Source organism: Canis lupus, chromosome 16 (genome assembly GCF_048164855.1).
Source record: "Canis lupus baileyi chromosome 16, mCanLup2.hap1, whole genome shotgun sequence".
Taxonomy (NCBI): domain Eukaryota; kingdom Metazoa; phylum Chordata; class Mammalia; order Carnivora; family Canidae; genus Canis; species Canis lupus.
Window position 1 is genome coordinate 42,925,973 of NC_132853.1, and position 20,073 is coordinate 42,946,045.

General features: G+C 51.8%; 1 protein-coding gene and 1 long non-coding RNA gene across 6 annotated transcripts in view; one reads left to right on the forward strand and one right to left on the reverse strand.

The window, feature by feature from the left end:
- LOC140606886 (uncharacterized) overlaps positions 1 to 11,285 on the forward strand; it is a 25,451-nt gene extending 14,166 nt beyond the window's left edge. For 2 of the 4 annotated variants that reach the window (XR_012009082.1, XR_012009083.1), the window contains exons 4-5: positions 967 to 9,165; positions 10,278 to 11,285. This is a non-coding gene — a long non-coding RNA (uncharacterized lncRNA). The remainder of the gene's footprint in view (positions 1 to 966; positions 9,166 to 10,277) is intronic. The other 2 variants (XR_012009084.1, XR_012009085.1) reach the window with 2 other exon arrangements.
- The window catches only part of MAP3K14 (mitogen-activated protein kinase kinase kinase 14), a 46,736-nt gene that overhangs the window by 4,220 nt on the left and 22,443 nt on the right, over positions 1 to 20,073 (reverse strand). For both annotated transcript variants that reach the window (XM_072780925.1, XM_072780926.1), the window contains exons 2-11: positions 17,508 to 17,783; positions 16,037 to 16,106; positions 14,124 to 14,334; positions 13,401 to 14,018; positions 12,296 to 12,433; positions 5,213 to 5,342; positions 4,845 to 4,976; positions 4,257 to 4,361; positions 2,113 to 2,276; positions 1,487 to 1,637 (exon numbers count right to left, since the gene is read on the reverse strand). In XM_072780925.1, coding sequence (XP_072637026.1) covers positions 1,487 to 1,637; positions 2,113 to 2,276; positions 4,257 to 4,361; positions 4,845 to 4,976; positions 5,213 to 5,342; positions 12,296 to 12,433; positions 13,401 to 14,018; positions 14,124 to 14,334; positions 16,037 to 16,106; positions 17,508 to 17,763 — 1,975 coding nt within the window. In that variant the 5' untranslated portion in view covers positions 17,764 to 17,783. The remainder of the gene's footprint in view (positions 1 to 1,486; positions 1,638 to 2,112; positions 2,277 to 4,256; positions 4,362 to 4,844; positions 4,977 to 5,212; positions 5,343 to 12,295; positions 12,434 to 13,400; positions 14,019 to 14,123; positions 14,335 to 16,036; positions 16,107 to 17,507; positions 17,784 to 20,073) is intronic.

The window sequence follows — 20,073 nt, forward strand, 5'->3', positions numbered from 1 at the left end:
AGGCGCTGGGCCAGGGCTGGAGGCAGGCAGCGAGGGAGGACTCTTGTCTCACTCAGGGACACAATTCAGGGTGTGGTCTTGGAGGAGGCTTCTTCCCTAAGATGGCCTTCTACGATGGGAATAGGACAGTATTTCTGTCTATGCCATCTTCCTTCTAGGTCATAATCACAACTTTAAAAATGACAGAAATGGCTCCAAGGAAGGACTCTGTCACTAGTAAAGAGAAGATTTAAAAACAGCTCTGAGTAACACCAGCTTCGAGGTCCCATGTAAACTGGCCTGCTTGCCGCCCCCCCCCCCGCCCCCACTGCCATCTCTCTTCTCCTCCCTCTCTGCAGCTGGTGCTTCCTAAGGGCGCCATTTCTCTGGAGTGTGGTAACAGGTTTATCTATGTTTGTGGGGGGTGGGGGGGCAGGAGGGCATGCAAGGTTTCTCTCCTGTTTTATTTATTCCCCTTTCATTCCCATAACCAAAGCCATTCCCATGCCTACCTCCTGGTGACAATCTATTATGTTTGATGTGTCACTTTGGGTTCAATCATGCTCTTAGCAAAGTCTGTGTTGTTTTTACTGATCAATATTGAATTTGCTGGGCGCCTGGGTGGCTCACTCAGTTAAGTGTCAGCCTTTGGCTCAGGTCATGGTCCCAGAGTCTGGGGATGGAGCCTGGAGCCAGGCTCCCCCACTGAGCAGGGGAGCTTGACTTCTCCCTCTGCTCCTCTCCTGACTCGTGTTCTCTCCCTCTTACACTCTCACTCTGAAATGAATAAAATCTTAAAATCTTAACTTTTTTTTTTAAATTTACAAAAAAGGCATTGTGTTTTCTATCCATCCTCTTTTTTACCTGGCACTATGGTTTTAAAATCCAGCCGGTTGTTCTGTGAACACTGACTTGATTTAACTGCTGCCTGGCAGTTCCTGTGTTCCCTGTGACACACCCTTGCCTTTGGCCCCTCCGCTCTCCCAGGAAGGGACACGCCATCGCACCCTACTCCCCTCCCACAAATGACTCAGCAGCATGCATCCTCAGCAAGTCCCCTTAAGGATCTGGTGAGAACCTCTTTGGCGTGCCGGGTATGGAGTGCAAGGTCACAGGTCTGCAGATGTCTGCCCGAGTGCTACCAGGTGCCCCCCAGCAGAGCCTAAGGGCTACTATCTCCTCACCACCACTTGGTGCTACGAACTTTCTGCCTTTTCTCACTTAATGACTGGAAAGTGGTACCTGGCTTTATTTCACATTCACTAATGACTAATGGGCTTGAGCCCTCTTTGTATGTTGTAGTCCCTGTCCCCCATCTATTGAGCAGCGAGGCGCAGTACAAAGCACTTCTACTCACACTACCATCTTCTAACAAGCCCAAGGCGGGTGTCCTCTCTATGCTCTAGATGGGGACACCAAGGCTCTGAGAGGTTGAGAGGTCCTTGCCCTTGACCACAGCACTACCCTGTGGGGTCCCGTGCCCCTACAGCCAGTGGGGGGCTCTTACCATGCTGCAGCGCCAGGCTGACTTTTCCCCCCAGCTCCACTGCAGATGCACGGCGGCCAGGCTCTTTCCTCAGCCCCTCCTGGATGGCCTGGGCGGTGAGAGGGGCGCAGGAGGGTGGGATCTCCCTCACAGGTGGAGGCTCGCTGGCGATCTGTGGGTCAGAAGGCAACATGTGTGGCCTGTCCCCCCTCACTTCCCAGGATGCAGCTTTCTGTTCTTGCTCTTCCCCACTCTCCCCTACCCTGGGGTTGGTCAAAAAGACTTGAGAGGGCTGGGACTTTTCCAAGGAAAAGGAGAAAAGGGGCCAGGTGGGCCAGGCCAGTGCCAGATGGCAAGGTGCCCATGACCAGCCCATAGGGAGGCAGCAGAGATGGCACAGTGTATGAGTGGAGGAGAGCCCCGACCTGCCATGAACTCAAGGGGATCCCTCACTTAGGATCTCTCCTTGGGCCTGTAGATTTGGGTGGCAAGTATTTTAGTTAGGATCCCGCATTTATGATGAGGCCTCTTCCTGTTGCCATCTGCCACCCAAGAGCAGACCAAATGGGGGCCACCTTAAGCGTGCAGACTGGGCCCTGTGGCCCTGCTGGCTCTCCCTCTTCACCATCCCAGGTGCCGTCACTGACCTTGAGGCAGAGTGGCCCTCTAAAGTACTGGGTCCAAGGGTGGCAGCCGTTGAGCATGTGAAGCATCATGCAACAGCTGCTCCAGACATCCACCTTAGCATCACAGGGCTTGCCCATCACCACCTCTGGGGCCATGTGGGTCTCCGTGCCAGGGATGTAGTCTCCTGAGAAGGTGGGGTGAGACCGGAAAGCCAACTATGAACTTTGATGGGTAAGAGCCTTGGCAATGACCCCCTCTCTCCCTGGCCACTGAGTCAATTCAGTGAAAATACCTGGAAAAACCTAGAATTTATCTCTGTTAAAGTATCTCAGACAGAAAGGAAGCTTCCATATCAAACCTGCTGGGGATGAGCTAAGTCAGGGGCTCCACTGGGAACTGGTACAAAGAATACATCACCCAAAATAGGGGCTCGGCCCTTTGGACCAAATCTTTAGAATGCCTTTTTTTTTTTTTTTTTAAGATTTTATTTATTTATTCATGAGACACACACACACACACACACACACACACACACAGAGAGAGAGAGAGAGAGGCAGAGACACAGGCAGAGAGAGAGGCAGGCTCCATGCACAGAGCCTGATGCAGGACTCCAGGATCACACCTTGGTCCAAAGGCAGGTGCTCAACCCCTGAGCCACCCAGGAGTCCCTTTAGAATGCTTTTTAAAATTGGGGAGGGGGAGATCCCTGGGTGGCGCAGCGGTTTAGCGCCTGCCTTTGGCCCAGGGCGCGATCCTGGAAACCCGGGATTGAATCCCATGTCGGGCTCCCGGTGCATGGAGCCTGCTTCTCCCTCTGCCTATGTCTCTGCCTCTCTTTCTCTCTCTCACTGTGTGCCTATCATAAATTAAAAATAAAATAAAATAAAATTGGGGAGGGGCCTGGACATTGAAAATCAGGTTGCAGGAGCCTAATTAATGGTTTGATGTTCCTGAAATTTCAGTGCATGGGAAAAAAAACCCAAAAGACTTCTAGTCTTAAGACTAGAAGGATCAATACCAGATGTGAAATTTTTCCCCCGCTTCTGGTGATTTGAATTTTTTATTTTTGCTTAGTTCTACTTTCTACAAAAGATTTTAGAAAAGGACTATTTTTGTAATAAGAAAAAAACTCACTATTTTAAAGTGAAGGGCAGATGTCCATTAGAATTTACGTCTTTAGAATGATCAACACAGTCCTTTTATAACAGAATCACTTCTAAAAGATTGTTTTTCTTTCGGTCAAGAAGAAATAATTTTATGCTTAATGCTCTAAATGAAAAAAGCAAAGTATAGGGGTGCCTGGGTGGCTCAGTCAGTTAAGCATCTTGTCTTCAGCTTAGGTCCTGGGATCAAGCCCAGCACTGGGCTCCCTGCTCAGCCAGGAGCCTGCTTCTCCCTCTCCCTCTCCTGGTCCCCCTGCTTGTGCTCTCTCACTCTCTCTCTGTCAAATAAATAAATAAAATCTTAAAAAAAAAGTGCACGGCACAAAATTGGGTTATATCAGCCTTAACTTTGTACAGGTTAAAAAAAAAAAAAAAAAAAAAAAGACAGACAACCTGGAAGGAATTATGTAAAATGTTCATGATCATCTCTCCAGGTAAGAGGAGCAGAGTGGGTTCTATTCACCTCTTCTAGACCACGTGACTCTGTAGTTGCCCAATATTTTACAATGGATGTGGATTATTTTATTTTATTTTTATTTTTGATTATTTTAATAATCTAAGAACAAACATTTCTCCAGCTACAGAGCCTCGACCCCCCATTAGCCCTCCTGTTGTGCTTCCAGAAACCATGCTCAGAGGCCCAAGAGGGCCACAGCCACAGGCTGGGAGCATAGCCATCCAGAAAAGGCTATAGAAGATAGCTGGAGCTCTGAAGGTGCCTGGGCAGGACACCTGGGGCAGGGCAGTCAGCCTTTCTGTTCCCTTCTCTGTGGAACAGGAATATCTGAAAATATCAGCATCTGATGCTCATTCCTGTGTTGAAACCTAACAAAAGCTTTCTGAGAACCTAGAGTTGTGGAGGGCTGAAACAGAATGGTAGACAAGGAACACTTGCGTCTCTATTACTCTCTGACTGCCATTCCAAGCGCACAGGAGACCTGGGGTGACTGAGCAAAGGCCCCTGCTAGTCATCCTGGAAGGGCAGTGGAGGCAGGGCTTACCCGTGACCACGGACTTCCCCAGCCCGTTGGGTTGAAGGCACACGGCATGGCCGAAGTCACAGAGGGCCGCGCGGCTCCCATCGCTGGACAGGAGCACGTTGTCAGCTGCAGGCCACCCCAGAGAAGAGGAGGAACAGGTGAGTCAGTGTAGGCCCCAGCCCACTCTGGACCTCCAGGGAGGCAGTTTCTGGCCAACCCTACATGGCAGTTGCTGCTTCTAATTAGTTTCATTAGTCATGAGGAAGGGAAGGGGGTGATCAGCTCAGGCTAGAGGCAGGCAGCAGGCAGATCTCTGAGGTACAGGGACAGAGTTTACTCCTGGGGCTGCTGCCACTCAGCTCTACTGTCCCCCTGCCTTCTCCCAGTGGTCATGGGCCTATAGGAGCTGGATCTGCCACTGGCAGCTATGGTGTCAGGCTGAGGGCTTGGTCAGCACACTTCCCCGTCCCACCAGCATAGCCCTGTAGGCCGGACTCAGGCCCTGCCCCAGGGAATGGCCAGGCAGGCCCAGATCCACGAGGAAATCAGGCAGGATGAGGTAAGAGAGGAGCTAGCTGGGGACCAGGGCGGTCGGGGCATGAGCCTCACCTTTGATATCTCCGTGCAGAATCCTTTGAGAGTGGAGGTATTCCAGCCCTTCTAGAGCCTGGCCTAGGTAGTAAAGGGCCCGGTCCTCTGGCAGACAGCCCTTCTGCTTTATGAGCTGACCCAACGAGCCACCTAGGAGACCAACGGCCAGACTTTATGTGGGGCATTTCCAGGTCTGCAGGCAGGCCAAGGGCAAAGGCCTTTGAAGGGCAGCTGGTGGAAAGGAGGCCTTTCCTGGCCATGTCACAGGGTCAGAAGATTAAAAAATGGAATTACTAGGGACCAAGGTCAACCTGGGCAAGACGTGGGGAAACCCCAAGTCTTGGCTCTGAACTATGACGGGGGAAGAGTGGCGCCTGGCTCCTTACCTTCCAGCAGTTCCATGAAGATGTTGACCCAAGGACCTTCCTTCACAGCTCCATACAAAGGGACGATTCTGGGTGAGGTCAATCCCGCACACGCCATCAACTCCTCTGCCCGGAACACTTCGATGCGCACCTGGCAGGGCCCAGAGGTCTTTGTGAGTCAGCGTGAGGGCCTGGGGCCATTTCCCTGGCATCCTGGCAGGACCCTCGGTGCTCCCTGCAGAGACTGCTAATGTTTCCCGTGTTGACTGTGAGGCCAGGCAGGGCCCCGGTGGGGCTACTGGACCCTGAAACTAAACTATGTACCCTGGGGGTCATGTTCAACTTCTAGTATGTGGTTAAAGTTCTGCACTGCTGATGTGTGTGGAAACAATTAGAATCACACAAAAACTACAACCCTATCCAGAGCCCTGGCATGCTGCCCACCCTCAAATCTGCCAAAAACAGAATTTTTTCTCCCCTAGCCCAAATGGCCAGGCCATTTCTAGGATGTGGGACCCTTTGTTTATCAACATTTGTGTCTATTCCCCAGAGGCCGGGTTTCCATCTTATCTGCAGCCAGAGCCGATGCAGCCAAGATCCTGGCTCTGTCAGCACCCTTCTCAGCGCTTTTCTCAACTCCCAATTATTTGTCTTTTCCCCTGAGGATGAAAATGTCTATGTAGATGGAGTAGTGCTTGTTTATTCTGTTTGCAGCTGTTTCCCCAGGATCTTGGCCTAAGAGCAGCTTCTAAGGGGGAGTGGCTTGGCCAAGGCTCCTCCCGCAGGGACCACCCACTCCTTTGTGCAGGGACCAGCGCAGCAGGGTGGGATGAAATAGGCCTGGGATCCAAACATCCTAGACAGACTCTGGCTTGGCCATTTCCAAAGGTAGATTGCTTCCCCTAAGCTCTGTTTCCATATGCAAAGGGAGGTGACAGTGGTATCTGGTCCCGCATAGAGGGAGGACTTGGAGGGATGATAATCAACAATCAACACCAGGCCTGGCAACCAGTGGGTGCTCAGGAAATGTCAGGTGTCCACTTCAGGTCAAATAAGGGCGGCTCATTAAACACCTGGAATTCTAACAGAGGCTTGTCCTTTCTGGCTGCAGCTCGTTCCTGACTTAGCTTTGAGAGGTACCAGCAGGGGGCGCCAGTGGCAGCAAAACCAGCCAGGAAGAAACCAGTCAGGACCTGCCTGGCAGAGCTTTGCTTGGAGACGTGCTGACTTGGCAGGAGCTCTGCCGATGTGGGGCTTTTGGGCTTTTGGACTTTCGCCTATCAGTGGAAAATGTCTTCTGGTTACAGAATATCTGGTTTGGTTAATCAACTCGCATAAACTTTGACTCTTTGTCAGTGTTTCCAGCTCTGAACCTGAGCTGGAGTTCACCAACAGGACTTGTACTAGCAAATGTCTTTAACTCTCTGGCTCCCAAGCTGTGAGCAGAAGCACTCTGGGGCACCCCTGAGGACTCAGCAGGGCGCCGCAGGGTGTTTGACATTTGAGGGAAGCAGCAGTGATGGCTATCTTGTGGGGCATCACAGAAACTACTTGCTCAAAAGAGCTCAGTTTCAGCATTAGCTTGTGCTCCATTCTTTCCACAGATCTTCATGGAGCTACGTTTCTGGAGGGTGCTGTGATAAAAGTACTTTAGGGGGGAAGTGTGGAGCAGGTGAGGATGTCCAGCTGGATTTCAAAATTTGAGAATTGTGCAGTGCCCAAGGAGGCATACATCCCGTTAGGAATTATGGTTAAGAACAGAAGAAAAAGGGATCCCTGGGTGGCTCAGCGGTTGAATGTCTGCCTTTGGCCCAGGGTGTGATCCTGGAGTCCTGGGATCGAGTCCCACATCAGGCTCCCTGCATGGAGCCTGCTTCTCCCTCTGCCTGTGTCTCTGCCTCTCTCTCTGTGTGTATCTCATGAATAAATAAACAAAATCTTAAAAAAAAAAAAAGAACAGAAGAAAAAGGTTCTTTGACTTATATGCATTGTTATTCAAATGACCACTAAGTTGTTAGGTTGAACACTACCTTTTGGGCAGGGGGGGTGGGGGCTCAGCGGTTTAGCGCTGCCTGCAGCCCATGGCTGACCTGAAGACCCGGGATGGAATCCCACGTCGGGCTCCCTGCATGAAGTCTGCTTTTCCCTCTGCCTGTGTCTCTGCCTTTCTCTCTCTCTGTCTCTCTGTCTCTCATGAATAAATAAATAAAATCTTAAAAAAAAAACCCACTATTGTTTGACCTAAAGGGAGCTTTAATGTACTTGTTTTGGCCTGAGGTACCATGAAAAATTTCTGACACTAAGGGCTGCGAAGCAAGAAAGTTTGGGAACCTCTGCTTTAATTATTAAGAAATCCATAAGTCCTTGGGAGTGTCCCAGCAATGTTAAAAACATTCTCACCCAGGACCGCCTGGGTGGCTCAGTCTGTTGAGTGTGTGACTCTTAATCTTAGAGTTACAAGTTCGAGTCCCAGATTGGGTGTAGAGACTACGTAAAAATGAAAATCTTAAAAAAAAAAAAAAATTGTCACTTAGACCCAAAGGGGTCAGAGGGGATGCTTCAAAACACAATGTGCCAGTCCCAGGGAGAGCAAGCAGAAAGAACAGGCCAGAGGGAGCTGGGTGGGAAGAATGGACATGGCCCTCCTGTCCCAGCCAGCTACCCATCTGGCCCACCTCTCCTTCCTGGACTTCAGCATCCACATCAGGGTGGTGGGATCGAGCCTGGTGAGGGTTCCAAGCTCAGCACTCAGCAGGGAGTCTGCTTGGGATTCTCTCCCTCCCTTTCCCTCTGCCCCTCACCCCCACATGCACATAGATGCCCTAAGTCTTTTTTTATTTTTTATTTTTTTAAAATTATTTATTTATTTATTTATTTATGATAGTCACACACAGAGAGAGAGGCAGAGACACAGTCAGAGGGAGAAGCAGGCTCCATGCACCGGGAGCCCGACGTGGGATTCGATCCGGGTCTCCAGGATCGCGCCCTGGGCCAAAGGCAGGCGCCAAACCGCTGCGCCACCAGGGATCCCTCTCTCTAAGTCTTAAAAACCAAACCAAACCACTATTTACTGCCCATTTAACACATGCCGGGCACAGTTCTAAGCACTTTGTAAGCATTGGTATTTGCATCTTACGGCAGCCTGTGGGGCAGCATTCTCACTGTCCTCATCGTACAGGCAAGGAAGCTGAAGTCTGGATAAGTAACTTGCCCAAGGTCACTGGCAGAAAGTATCAGAGCTGGCATCTGGGTTGGGGAAGCCTGACTACAGAGCTGCCAGCTACCCTGCCTCGCGAAGGCCTTTCCAGAAGTCTGGGCTTTTCATCTGGGATGTTTTCACATCCATTCAGGAGTGAGCATACAACCCACCCCCTGGGGGGAGGGGGAAGTGTGGTCAGCAATCACCTAACTGCCAAATCCACAAGCCACTTCTTTCCGCTTAACTGCCTGCATGCTGATGCGGGGCATTGATTTTTCCTTCTTGAGACTCTCCCCTCTTGTTTGCTTATTTATTTATTTTTAAAAAGATTTTATTTATTCATGAGAGACAGAGAGTGGCAGAGACATAGGCAGAGGGAGAAGCAGGCTCCTCACAGGAAGCCTGATGTGGGGCTCGATCCAGGACCCTGGGATCACGCCCTGAGCCGAAGGCAGACGCTCAACTGCTGAGCCACCCAGACGTCCATTCCCTCTTGTTTAGTATTTGTGTCCATTTTATTGCATCAGTGAAAAAAGGGATAATCGCAGATCTGTAAATTCTTTTAAAGATTCCAGGAACATAAAGTATGTGAAAGTAATGAATAACTAACACAGTACCGGGCATGTAGTTGTTCGACGAACAGAGGGCTTCCCCTTTATTTCTACCTCCTCAGGGAGATATTTTCCCCTTAATCCTAGTTCTGCGTTCTCAACACTTGTCCAGGCTGCCCGCGCTCATGTACCTTGTTGATGGCTGCTTCTACCATCTAGACCATGTAAGCGTCCCTCCCTCACGACAACCCGAGCTCTTTTGGGGCAGGTGTGTGGATTCTGCTATTCGGTCTCCAGACCCTGGCACAGTGTCTGGCACAGAGCAGGTCCTTGGTAACAGCTGGCTGGATTTGGCCAAGGCCACACTAACCCAGATCAGTGGAAGAGTCAAGAGGAGGCTCCCAGAACGCCATGCTTGAGCCAGATGTTCTGAATGGTTCTTAACCCTCTTTGGGCCACAGACCCCTCTGAGAATCTGATATCTGATACAGACTTCCCCATCCACAATGTGTGTGTACATACGCACCACATACAAGTACACCATAGAATAAAGTTCCAGAAGTTCGTGCATTCCATAGTTTTACCTGCTGACTAGGATATGAACTTCCACATTGGCTGATAAAAAGCGCTAGCGAGATGTATATGTACCAATAAGGAAATGTGACCACAATATACTATTACATGAAAAACATGGCACAACTGTAGGGCACAATCTCATTTTAATAAAACAAACTATATGCTTATGCGGTCCCTGGGTGGCTCAGTCAGTTAAGTGTCTGCCTTTAGTTTGGCACAGGTTCCCTGGATGGAGCCCCTGTCCCAGGCTCTCTGCTTCTCCCTTTCCTACTGCCCCTCTATTTCCCCTCCTTATGTGCGTGCACACAAACAAAATCCTTAAAAGATAAACTACGTGTTTATATAAAGTCTAAAGGGATTTATGTCAAAGGGCAGGTGCCTCTGAGAATTGGATTGGGGAACAGGGAGACTTTTGTGTTTTAGGGTATCATCTGAATTCTTTTATAATGAGCCTGTGTTTATTTGCAACTAAAAGATCAAACTAAACCTTAAAAAACAAAACCCTCTACATTAAACCCCAGACTCGTGACCAATCAGCATCTGACCTGAGGCCACTGATGTTCTACAAGGAGGACCAAGGAAGTGCTGTTGTACCACATAATGAATCCTCAGGGAGCATTGGGGGGTGTACAACTTGCTCTAACCCCTTGTGCAGACTGACCTCTGACCCCTGCTCCCTCCCCCAACCCTATCCTCTTGGCAGGGAACTATTTTTCAGATCTTTCAGCTGAAAATCCTTTTTTTTTTTTTTTTTTTTCAGCTGAAAATCCTAAAGGACACCAGTGCCTGCCCTACTCCCCCATCCCCTTGCCCGCCCCCTGGACCGCCTTGTTGGCAGCTGTGTGGGCTGAGAGCGGCCAGTTCTAGCGGGCCTGGGCAGCAGCTCTGGAGCTTGGGAGCCCATTCGTTGTGGTTGGAGCTTTTCCGCCTGCCATGGGGAGGTGAGAAATGGAGTATCTGTCCTCTTCTACTATATCAGGGTTGTTTACCTTGTTGCCTGGGACTCAGAGAACCTCAGCAGGGCAACAGCTGAGAAGCCCAGTGACTAAGCTCTCCCCAGCACTGGGCACTGGTTTCCAGGACACTTCACACTCTCACTCTCCTCCCACCCACCTCTCAGGAGGGACAGCTGAGCCTTCTCCGATGGCCTGCGGGGGGACCTGCGGCTGAAGAGGTCAGGCACGTAGCCTTGGCATCTGCAGCGGAGAATGATGACCCACGCTGGCAAGGACTCAGCATTGCCAGCACGTGCTCCAGCCAAGGGCGGGTGGCAGGGCTGGAGTTTGCTTGTTTGACATACTATGTCTGAAGTTTGGGGTAATACCTACGGATAGTCCCCTTTCGGCCTATTACCTGGGGGCCCAAACTCTAAACTTTAAACATCCCGGCCCACATATAAGCCAAGGCAGCTAGGTTATTCATGTAACAATTTGTGTCCTCACCACTGAAAGCCACAAGCACCCATGACCACAGCGGCAGTGGTGTTCACTATGCATGGTGCCTGCCTCGTCGTCGTCTGGCTATTTCGTCTTCTCTCCTGGGGAATCAGAGCATCTGGGACAAAACCCACTTGAAAACACGATCCATGGAACGCCTGGGTGGCTCAGCTGTTAAGCGTCTGCCTTCAGCTCAGGATGTGATCCTGGAGTCCCGGGATAGTGTCCCACATTGGGCTCCCTGCGTGGAGCCTGCTTCTCCTTCTGCCTATGTCTCTGCCTCTCTATGTTTCTCATGAATAAATAAAATATTAAAAAGAAAAAGAAAACAAGATCCACCATTGAACTAGCTTATTTCCCTTTATCATGGGCCAAAAAAAATGGCCCATGGAAATCTTTCTCATTTCTGCCTCCTGAAGTCCTGGGTAGTAGCACTGAGGCCGAGTTTGGGCCAGAGACAAAGTGGCTTCCAGTTAAGGTGAGCTGAGAGTTGAGGTAGGAGAAAAGACACCTGAAGGAGCAGGCCCAGTACCAAGGTCTGTGTTCTGCTGCCACTGGGCCTGGACAGGACAGCCTGACAGAAGGGGGCCTCAGTTCTAGGCCTAGCTGTGTGGCTTTAGGGATGGCACACTACACTCTCTGGTCTCTAGTTCTATCATTGGTGAGATGAGGGAGCCAGAGAGGAGATTCACGCCTCTGCTTGCATGGAATCCTAGGGGTACAAGTCTCCTCCCCTTCCTCCTTCCTAAAAAGTGGTTCCCAGCTGAACTCTGAAGCCAGACCAGGCTGGATCTCTTGCTAAGTCTCAGTTCCTCATACCATCAACCTCCCAGGACCTATTATTCCTGCCAATGGGAGGCAGATCCCAAACCTGAATCAGATAAGACCCCCAGTGCACAGCCTCATCCAAGAGGCATCTGTTAGGTAGAGGCCACTGCTCTGGTTATTACCTTCTGGCCCAGGTGTGAGCAGCCCCACCATGTGCTTTAGGGGTTTCAGCTCAACACAAATTTCACGATGAGCCAACTGTCTTCCAGGTCTGGACTTGCCCCCAAGGGCCCTGGCATCAGGAGTGGCCCAGGACACGTGCACACTTGCATACTCCCGACATACACGCAGACCAAATACAGCTCCCAGGCCGGGACATGTGACTGAGACTGTTCCCTTCCAGTTCCAGCTGACCCCAGGGTACCCAGCAACAGCCACGCTCTGTGAATAAGTCAGAGCCATGGCTGCCCTGTGATTGCTCTTGAAAGAAAGCAGCAGGAATACAACAGTCCACCTGCCTGGCTTCCCCCTGCAGCCCCCAGAGGCTGGGCATAGCTTTTTCTCTTTGGCATACCTTTTTGACAGCACATTGGAAGCCAGTCTGCTTGTCCTCCATCCTGTGCACCTCTCCAAAGGAGCCTCTGCCCAGGCAGGGCTGGCGCGTGGCCCAGTGGACCTCCTCTCGGTACTCATAATCCACCGGCTTGAGTTTCTGGGGTTGGCAGGAGAGAGAGGCCCATTTCAGTGGCCAGGGCAGCAGAGGGACGAAGGGTTACAGTGAGGAAGGCTCTCTGGGTGGCAGTCCTTGCCAGACTGCTGGGGTAAAGCCCTCATAACTAAAGACACCAGTGAGTATGAGGCAAGGCTCTGCAGGGGCAGGACCAGAGGGGGTTATAGGAATATGCTGAAGGCAAAGGAGAGCTTCGCAGGTGGCCCAAGTCAAGTCGATCCTTGTGATGAGATATCTTTCTCCCCAGACTGGTGGTTGTGGGACAGAAATGGAATTGTCAACAACCTTGAGAGTGAAAAAATAAAGCTCAGGAGCTATAAGGTAAAAGAAAGAGAAGGACCATGAAGAGGGTTAGGGGACAAGGGATCTGTCTAACAGGCATGGAATAAACCCCAGAAACTTAAGCCTGGTAAAATTATTTAGAGTTACAAAGCTCTCTAGCAGAAATCAGGGTGGGGGCCGTGGGGGGAGAGGTAGGTCAGGGGCTAGTGCAGATGGGCAAAATCCTTGTCTTTCATAGCAGGGGAAGGGAATAAGCATCCGTGGTTGATGCGGACAATTCCTGTTCCTCAGTATACGCATCATTCATAAAACACACACACACACACACCAGCAACAGCAGTAATGAGCTAACCAACCGGAAGAACTCAGAACAGAAATATCTAAAAAGCCTGAAGAGTGACCTGGAGGTGAAGTGAGGAATACTTCCCCTCGCCAATGCTATGCACTTTCCTAGTATCTGATGTGTTATCATGTGTGTGACTGACGTTGTTGATAAAAGAGCGAAGACCCTCCCCCCACTCCCCTCACCAAGTGGGAAGGGGAGACCAAATTTGGCAGGTTTCCAGTGGTGCTTCTTCCCCTAGAGCAGGTCCCACCTGACTGCCACCCACTGCTCTTGGCCCCAGAGTGGGTGGTACATGTACATGTGGTTTGGGGGATTGCTTACCTCAGTAAGCAGGACACCCTCGCTGTCCTCTGTTTCAGGGCTGGGCTTCTGGGGGTTGGAACCTCCTGCCGACCAGGTCTTGGCCAGGCTGGCCAGGCTGTGGGCCTGGCCCGAGCTCACACTGCCTTGCAGAGCGTGCACCAGGTACTCTTCCACAGAAAACTTTTCATGTGTGCCACGGGACGGGCACCTGGGCTCCAGGCATGGGCCAGGCACAGGCTTCTGACTGTCTACACAGGCCAGTTTGCCCAGGTGAGGGCCAGACAGGGGCTGCTGACTATCTATACAGGTCAGTTTGTTTAGGAAGAAGGACTCTAAGGGGTGAGGTTTCCAGGGCTGGAGAGGGTGGAATGGGAAGGGATGGGGCAGTCTGCTGTAGGGGAAGGGGTGGGCGGGCTGGGGCAGGGGGCCGAGATCCTGGGGGTGGTGAAGTTTCCACACATGATTTAGGCATTGCAAGGGGCTGATCAGTTTATGGAGTTCCGATCGAGGCAGTGCTGGCCGTAGGTCCTCCTCGAGTTTCTTAAAACACAGTTGGCCAAGGCCTGGCTCCTTCAGAGGCTTGGTGAACTGGAGGGCGTTTCTCACATACGAGGGGCCCAGTGGAGATTCATCTTCCTGTGGGGGGAACACAGGCCTCAGGACACAGGACCAGGCTGAGGCACCAGTGCCATCCTGAAGGCTCCATGAGCCTAGGGTCTGGGCTGTGGTTGCGGCTCCTACCTGCACAGGTACTGTGCAGCTCTCCTGCTCTGGGGTTCTGGGTAGGGGTTTGGCCAAGGCCACTCCTGCTTGAGCCAGGGACTTCGAGCTCTTCTTCTTGCGTTTCTTCTGGGCTTTGCTGCGGCGCTTCCCCTTCCAACACACACGTGCCATCTTGCCCTCGGTTGCATGGGCCACATTGTTGGGGATCTGATCAAGACTCTCGGACTGGCTGTCAAAAGGGACAGATACGCATGTTGAGTGTGAGGAGGCAGGAGGGCGGGAGGGCTCAGGGAACTGTGGTCAGAGTTGTAGAGACCCTGAGGTCAGATCCTAGCCTAATGAGTATGTGTGTGAATATGGGAAAGCTCCTATACCCCAAGGAATCTTGGTTTTCACATTTATAAAATGGATGTAGGATTTCCTGCCATGCAGACGAAGCTGGGGTATAAAGGCTCATTTTAATGAAAAGCCTACCTCAGCGCTTGATTCCAAGGCAAGCTTCCAACAGACAGCAGTTAGTACTACCGTGATGGGGTGCACGCTGCTCTTGGGGGATGGGTAGACACAAGGTTCCCTCAGGGCTCTCCAGAGTGGGCTGCCCTGAAGAGGTCCCAGGGTGGGGGACATGTGACTCGGAGGGCCACACTCCACAGCAGGTATTTTCAGCTCTGACGAAAGCTTATTTCTATTGCCTCTGGACCAAGGGACAGTTGAGTTTGGGCACCTTCACCCCCAAGAGTGGACCCTGTGATGAAGATCCGTTCTGAAAAGGTGGGGCTGAACTCTTGGCTCCTGGAGATACCTGGTTTCTGGGAATATAAGTTGCTGCATAAACACAGACACTGTGTCTGGGCTGCTGCCTGGGACGCGGGGGGCCTTCCCTCCCCGGACAGCCCAGAGACTATCATTGTGGTTCTAAGCTGGCTTTTACCCTTGCTAGCTAAGGCAAGGCACTGGCCACAGAAAAGTGTCTGAAAATGCCACTGCCAAACAGCTGTGGAGCAGATCACAGCCTCAGCTGCCCCCCAGTGTCCTCACCTTCTGCTCCTCACAAAGGAGGCCAATTTATACCAGTCCTGTGGGGACTGTTAAAGGCCTACGGCCCTCTCTCAGGCCGCTGAAAGAAATGGGCCCATCAGAAACCCCCAACCCTGGGCCAGATGGCATTTGGGGCAGTAGAAAGCATTTGATCAGACTCTGAGCATTTTTGGGTTCAAGGGCAGCAGCCTTCCCCACAAACCTTTTTTTTTTTTTTTTTTTATTCACTAGCATTTTCAAAATCCCAATTATAAAAAAAGTCTGCCTATTGGTAGAGGAAGGAACTGCCTCCTGGTTCAACTGCAGTTGTCTAAAAATTTTCTTTGGGGATGGAGAGCCGGGGAACACACTGAGCCTCACTCTGGGCTTCCTTTCTTTGGGGCCACCTAGCTGCCAATCTGTATGTTGGTCCCCTCCTCTCCAAACCCTCATCCCTCCTTGTGTGTCTCGCAGGAGAAAAGACAGCAGCAGGTTTCTCCCACTGTTAGAGGGGCCCCTCAGAGGCAGTGGAGCCTGCAACCGCCTGCAACTGCCTGCAACCGCAGTCATGGTCACGCATCAGTGTGAGAGTGACTCCTGTTCCCAGCACCCTCCCTACTGATGGGAAACGAGGGAGCAGCAAGGACTCTGAGGAGAATAAACATCAAATGTCAAGCTGAGGGGACCAGAGGCAGTCATCCGCATGCCCGTGAAAAGCTTTTGAAAAGCTTCTTTGGCTGACAGAGCAGTTCAGCCAGGAAAACCTGGATGGGTTCCAGGCGCGGAAGGCAGGTGCTGGAGGAGGGAGCCAGGGGTCACTTGGGAGCGGGAGCGGGAGCAGCCCAGGAGCAGAGCAGTGGGGGAGGGAGGACGCCCTGTTGGTTCCCTGGCTCCCATACCCCTGGCCTCCTTACCTGTACTGCTTGGACCCTGCGATGAAGATCCGTTCTGAAAAGGTGGGGCTGAACTCTTGGCTGTTCTCACCTTGTGAGTAAAGAAAAAGAGGTTGGCGGAACGGAAAGAAGGAGAGAAAGAACAGGAGCATCTTCCAGATGCCCCTCTTGGGGCTGCTGCTCCTCCTGCCACCGGGGGCTCCTCTCATTTACCCTCACCCCAGCCTCCCACTGACCAAGAGCAGAGGGCATACCGATAACAGGGGTCTGAGGGGTGCCCACCTCACTTCACTAACCATGGTGCTTGAGGGAGCTCTATACAACACACCCAACACAGGGGTGGCACACGGTAAGGGCTCAATAAATAGCAGCTATATTTGTACGTATATGTACAAGTATACATGTACTTGTATATGTACAAGTATATATACCTGTACATACATGTGTGTATGTGTGTATTGGGACCATTACGTCACCCACTCTTGTTTTAATTTGTATTCGCTCATCTCTCCTTAAAACCAGCCAGAAGGCGGGGGATCCCTGGGTGGCGCAGCAGTTTAGCGCCTGCCTTTGGCCCAGGGCGTGATCCTGGAGACCCAGGATCGAATCCCACGTCGGGCTCCCGGTGCATGGAGCCTGCTTCTCCCTCTGCCTGTGTCTCTGCCTCTCTCTCTCTCTCTCTCTCTGTGTGACTATCATAAATTAAAAACAAACAAACAAACAAACAAACAAACAAACAAAAACAGCCAGAAGGGAGTGGAAGGCCGAGGAAGGCTGTGTGTATGTGGGAAAATGAGCCGTCAGTCTCCCCAGGCTGGACCCCAAGAAACCTCGTTGAGAGGGTAGTGTGGAGAAAGGAAGACTTCTGGCCTTACCCAAGGAGTGCACTTGGAGTTTCTCAGGCTCTGGTGGCAGCCACCATGCCAAGTCATTTAGAAGTACCATGAGTGGAAGCAGAGAGGACCGGACAGGCCCCACCTCACATCGGCCTATGTCCCCTTGACTGTCCTGGCAGGCCGAAAAGCAGGTGTTCATTCTCTGGGGTGGGGCCACCTAACCATGGAAGGTAGTGAAGGGCCGAGAGGCCCCAGAGGGGCTTTCCAGGAGCCCTGGCCTTTCCTGTCTGGGGCCTCTCCAGAGATGCTCAGGCTGTCCAAGGTCATAGCATAAGGCTAATGGCCTGCTCCATGATCCTGCCAAGAGCCCCAAGACCTGTGAAGCCTCCCAGCTCTCTTCCCCTACTCTGGTCAAGATGGACAGAAGCCTCCATGCACCACTCCTCCCTTCTGTATTCTGGTCCCCGGGACCATTACAGCTCACTTCGACTTCTTGGCTTGCCGCCCCCCCTACCCAGTTGTATCTTGTGAAAATCTCAGATAGTGGTCACCCTGACCTCCCTTCCCTGTGCCCTGCCACCCTTGCACAAGGACTGCACCCACCTGCAGGCCCGCCCACCTGCCCTCTGTCACCGGCCCCAGCCCAGGGCCCTTACATTCCGCCTGGGCGATGATGGAGATGGCGGCCAGTCCTCCCTCGGAGCCTTCCTTGGCTGTGCCTTTGGTGATCACGTCGTTCAGGATGTCCCACTTCCCGCAGAACACAGGGCTCTTCTCCACAGCCTCGAGCTTGTTGACGGGGCTTGGCTTCTTCCCCATTGCCTGTGTCTTCTCCTTGGCTTTGGCGAGCTCTTTCTGCTGCCCGGCTGCCGAACCAGGGGCACCCGGGCAGGCCATTTCCATCACTGCCATCTCCCAGGCTCACGCTCACCCTGAGGGACCAGATGCAGAACAGGCTGGGTTGGAGGAGAAAAGCAGGGGAGAAGCTCTCTGCCTCTTTATGCCTGATATTTATCTTCCAAACACCCCAAGTGGCAAAGGATTTGATCTTTCTTGTTCCATGTGGCATGTGCCCCGACCCTTGGTCCTACTAGCACATGACCATAAACAGACTCCTCTGCTCTGCCCAGCGAGGAGGATTCTAGCCCACTTCCTCCAGGATAGCCACAGCATAAACATCTGGGTTTGTTCTGTCTTGCTTTTATAAATAATGGCTAAAACCTTTTCTGCTGTTTTTTTATGGTGGATTTTTGCTCCCCCAGAACATGGTGGTGGATTCCATAACTTCAAAACTGCCAGTCACCTCACTGATTCTGCACAAACCTTGCCTTCTTACAGGACATGTCTACACTGGCCACAATGGCTTTTCCAAATGGGGAGAATCAAGTTCTTGTTCCCTAGCAGAAGTTAGATGTATGTACATGTATGCGTGTGTGAATATAGATTTATGTGTGGATATATACATTATACACATATATATGTAAGATTTTACAAAGTCTAAAAATTAGCATGCAAATGGCAGAGCCAGCACTTGGCTTCCTTCCCAGGACGCATCTGTCTGTGGCCTTCCAGAAGGAGCTGACATGCTTCCTTCTGTAAGGTCCATACTCATTTGCTGGAAACCTCTCCTAGGTATCATTTTCCTTTCAGGCAACCTTAGTAGTGGAATTTATATTAGAGCTCCCAGTGCCAACCTATACCTCTAGAAATCTGAAGACAAAGCACAGGGCTTCACCTCTTTCTGGCTTCTATCTCCAGCAGCCCCGTGTATTCCCTGGAAGCCCCAAGGGAGAGAACCCAGTGCTGAGACCAGCCTGTGCAAACAGCACATAGACCAGGACTGTCATGAAAGAGATTTGCGCCCTTCTGGGATTGCTACCATGTGGGAACCTTTTTAAAGACCAGGCTTGTGAGCTCCCAAAGTGCAGGTCCCTCCTGGGTTGGGACTTGCTTTAGAACAAGCCTGAGAAGGCATTCAGACAGGTTTCAGACAGGTTTTTAATAGGTGCTCTCTGTTGGCAGGCTGGTCTCAAGCTGTTGCTAGCAGATGGAGTCTTCCCTGCTGTAAATGCACTCATCCTGGAACACACCTCCATTTGCTCTTGAGCCAGGAAGGTAGGCCGTGTGAAGGCAAACCTTTACACTGCTGGCCCTTTGCCCTGTGAGGCCAGAAGCCGATATGGGACGGTGAGGAGCTGGCCATCTCCAGGCTGAAGCCTCTTCTTTTTTTTTTTTTTTTTTTTAAGATTTTATTTATTTATTCATGAGAGACACAGAGAGAGAGAGGCAGAGGGAGAAGCAGGCCCCATGCAGGGAGCCTGACGTGGGACTCGATCCCGGGATTCCAGGATTGCGCCCTGGGCTGAAGGCAGCGCTAAACCTCGGAGTCACCGGGGCTGCCCTGAAGCCTCTTCCTACTGAGTCTGTGTCTCTTCAAGAGCCAGGAAGCACTGAACAAGCTCAGCTGGTGTGTGTGTGCGCATGTGTGTGCAGATGAAGGTGGGATGGCCTTGTTGGTCACTACTAACTTGATCCTTCCATCTCTGCCTTCAAGGGTTTGCTTGATGGCTTTGAACTCAGAACAGTAGCACTTTAATCTCATTTTCACTTGAAGAAACTGATGCTAATTAGGCGGAGACTTGCTGAAGGTCACCTCGCCTTGTGTGGCACTGCAGGCCCAGGCCCTAGAGCCCATAGCTCCAGGCTGTGCCACCCCCTCCCCAGATCTCCTGGGCTCCAGGCAAACACAAAGGGGAAACTCATGGCCCTGCCTGGTCAGAAGGGCAGGGGTGGTGCCCTCGGTGTATAGCACAGTGGGGCACAGATGAGGTGATTGATGTTGGCTGAATGGGGGCATCAGAGGATGACCTTCAGAGACAGGATGATCCTGAGCACGGGGGATGAAGACAAAGTCCCATCTGAGGAGTGAGAGAAATGAGGCCAAGCTGTCAGTGGTTGTTGCAAAGGCACTCAGCTGTTTGAGATCTAGCTGCGCTTGCGTTCTCACGGCCTGTGTCAGTGGGACGTGGCTCATCCTCAGCTCCAGTCCTCCAGAGAGGCTGGGGGGCTGCCCCTCACCCCCAGGAGCTGTCCTGTTGCTTTGGCAGTTAGCCAGGCCACTGGCCAGGGGCCCTGGTCCCCCCCTCCACAAGCATGCTGGGCTCCCCAGTCCCAGAGAAGCTGAGTTCGAGGCAGCTGGGCCAAGGGTCCCCCTCTGCAGTT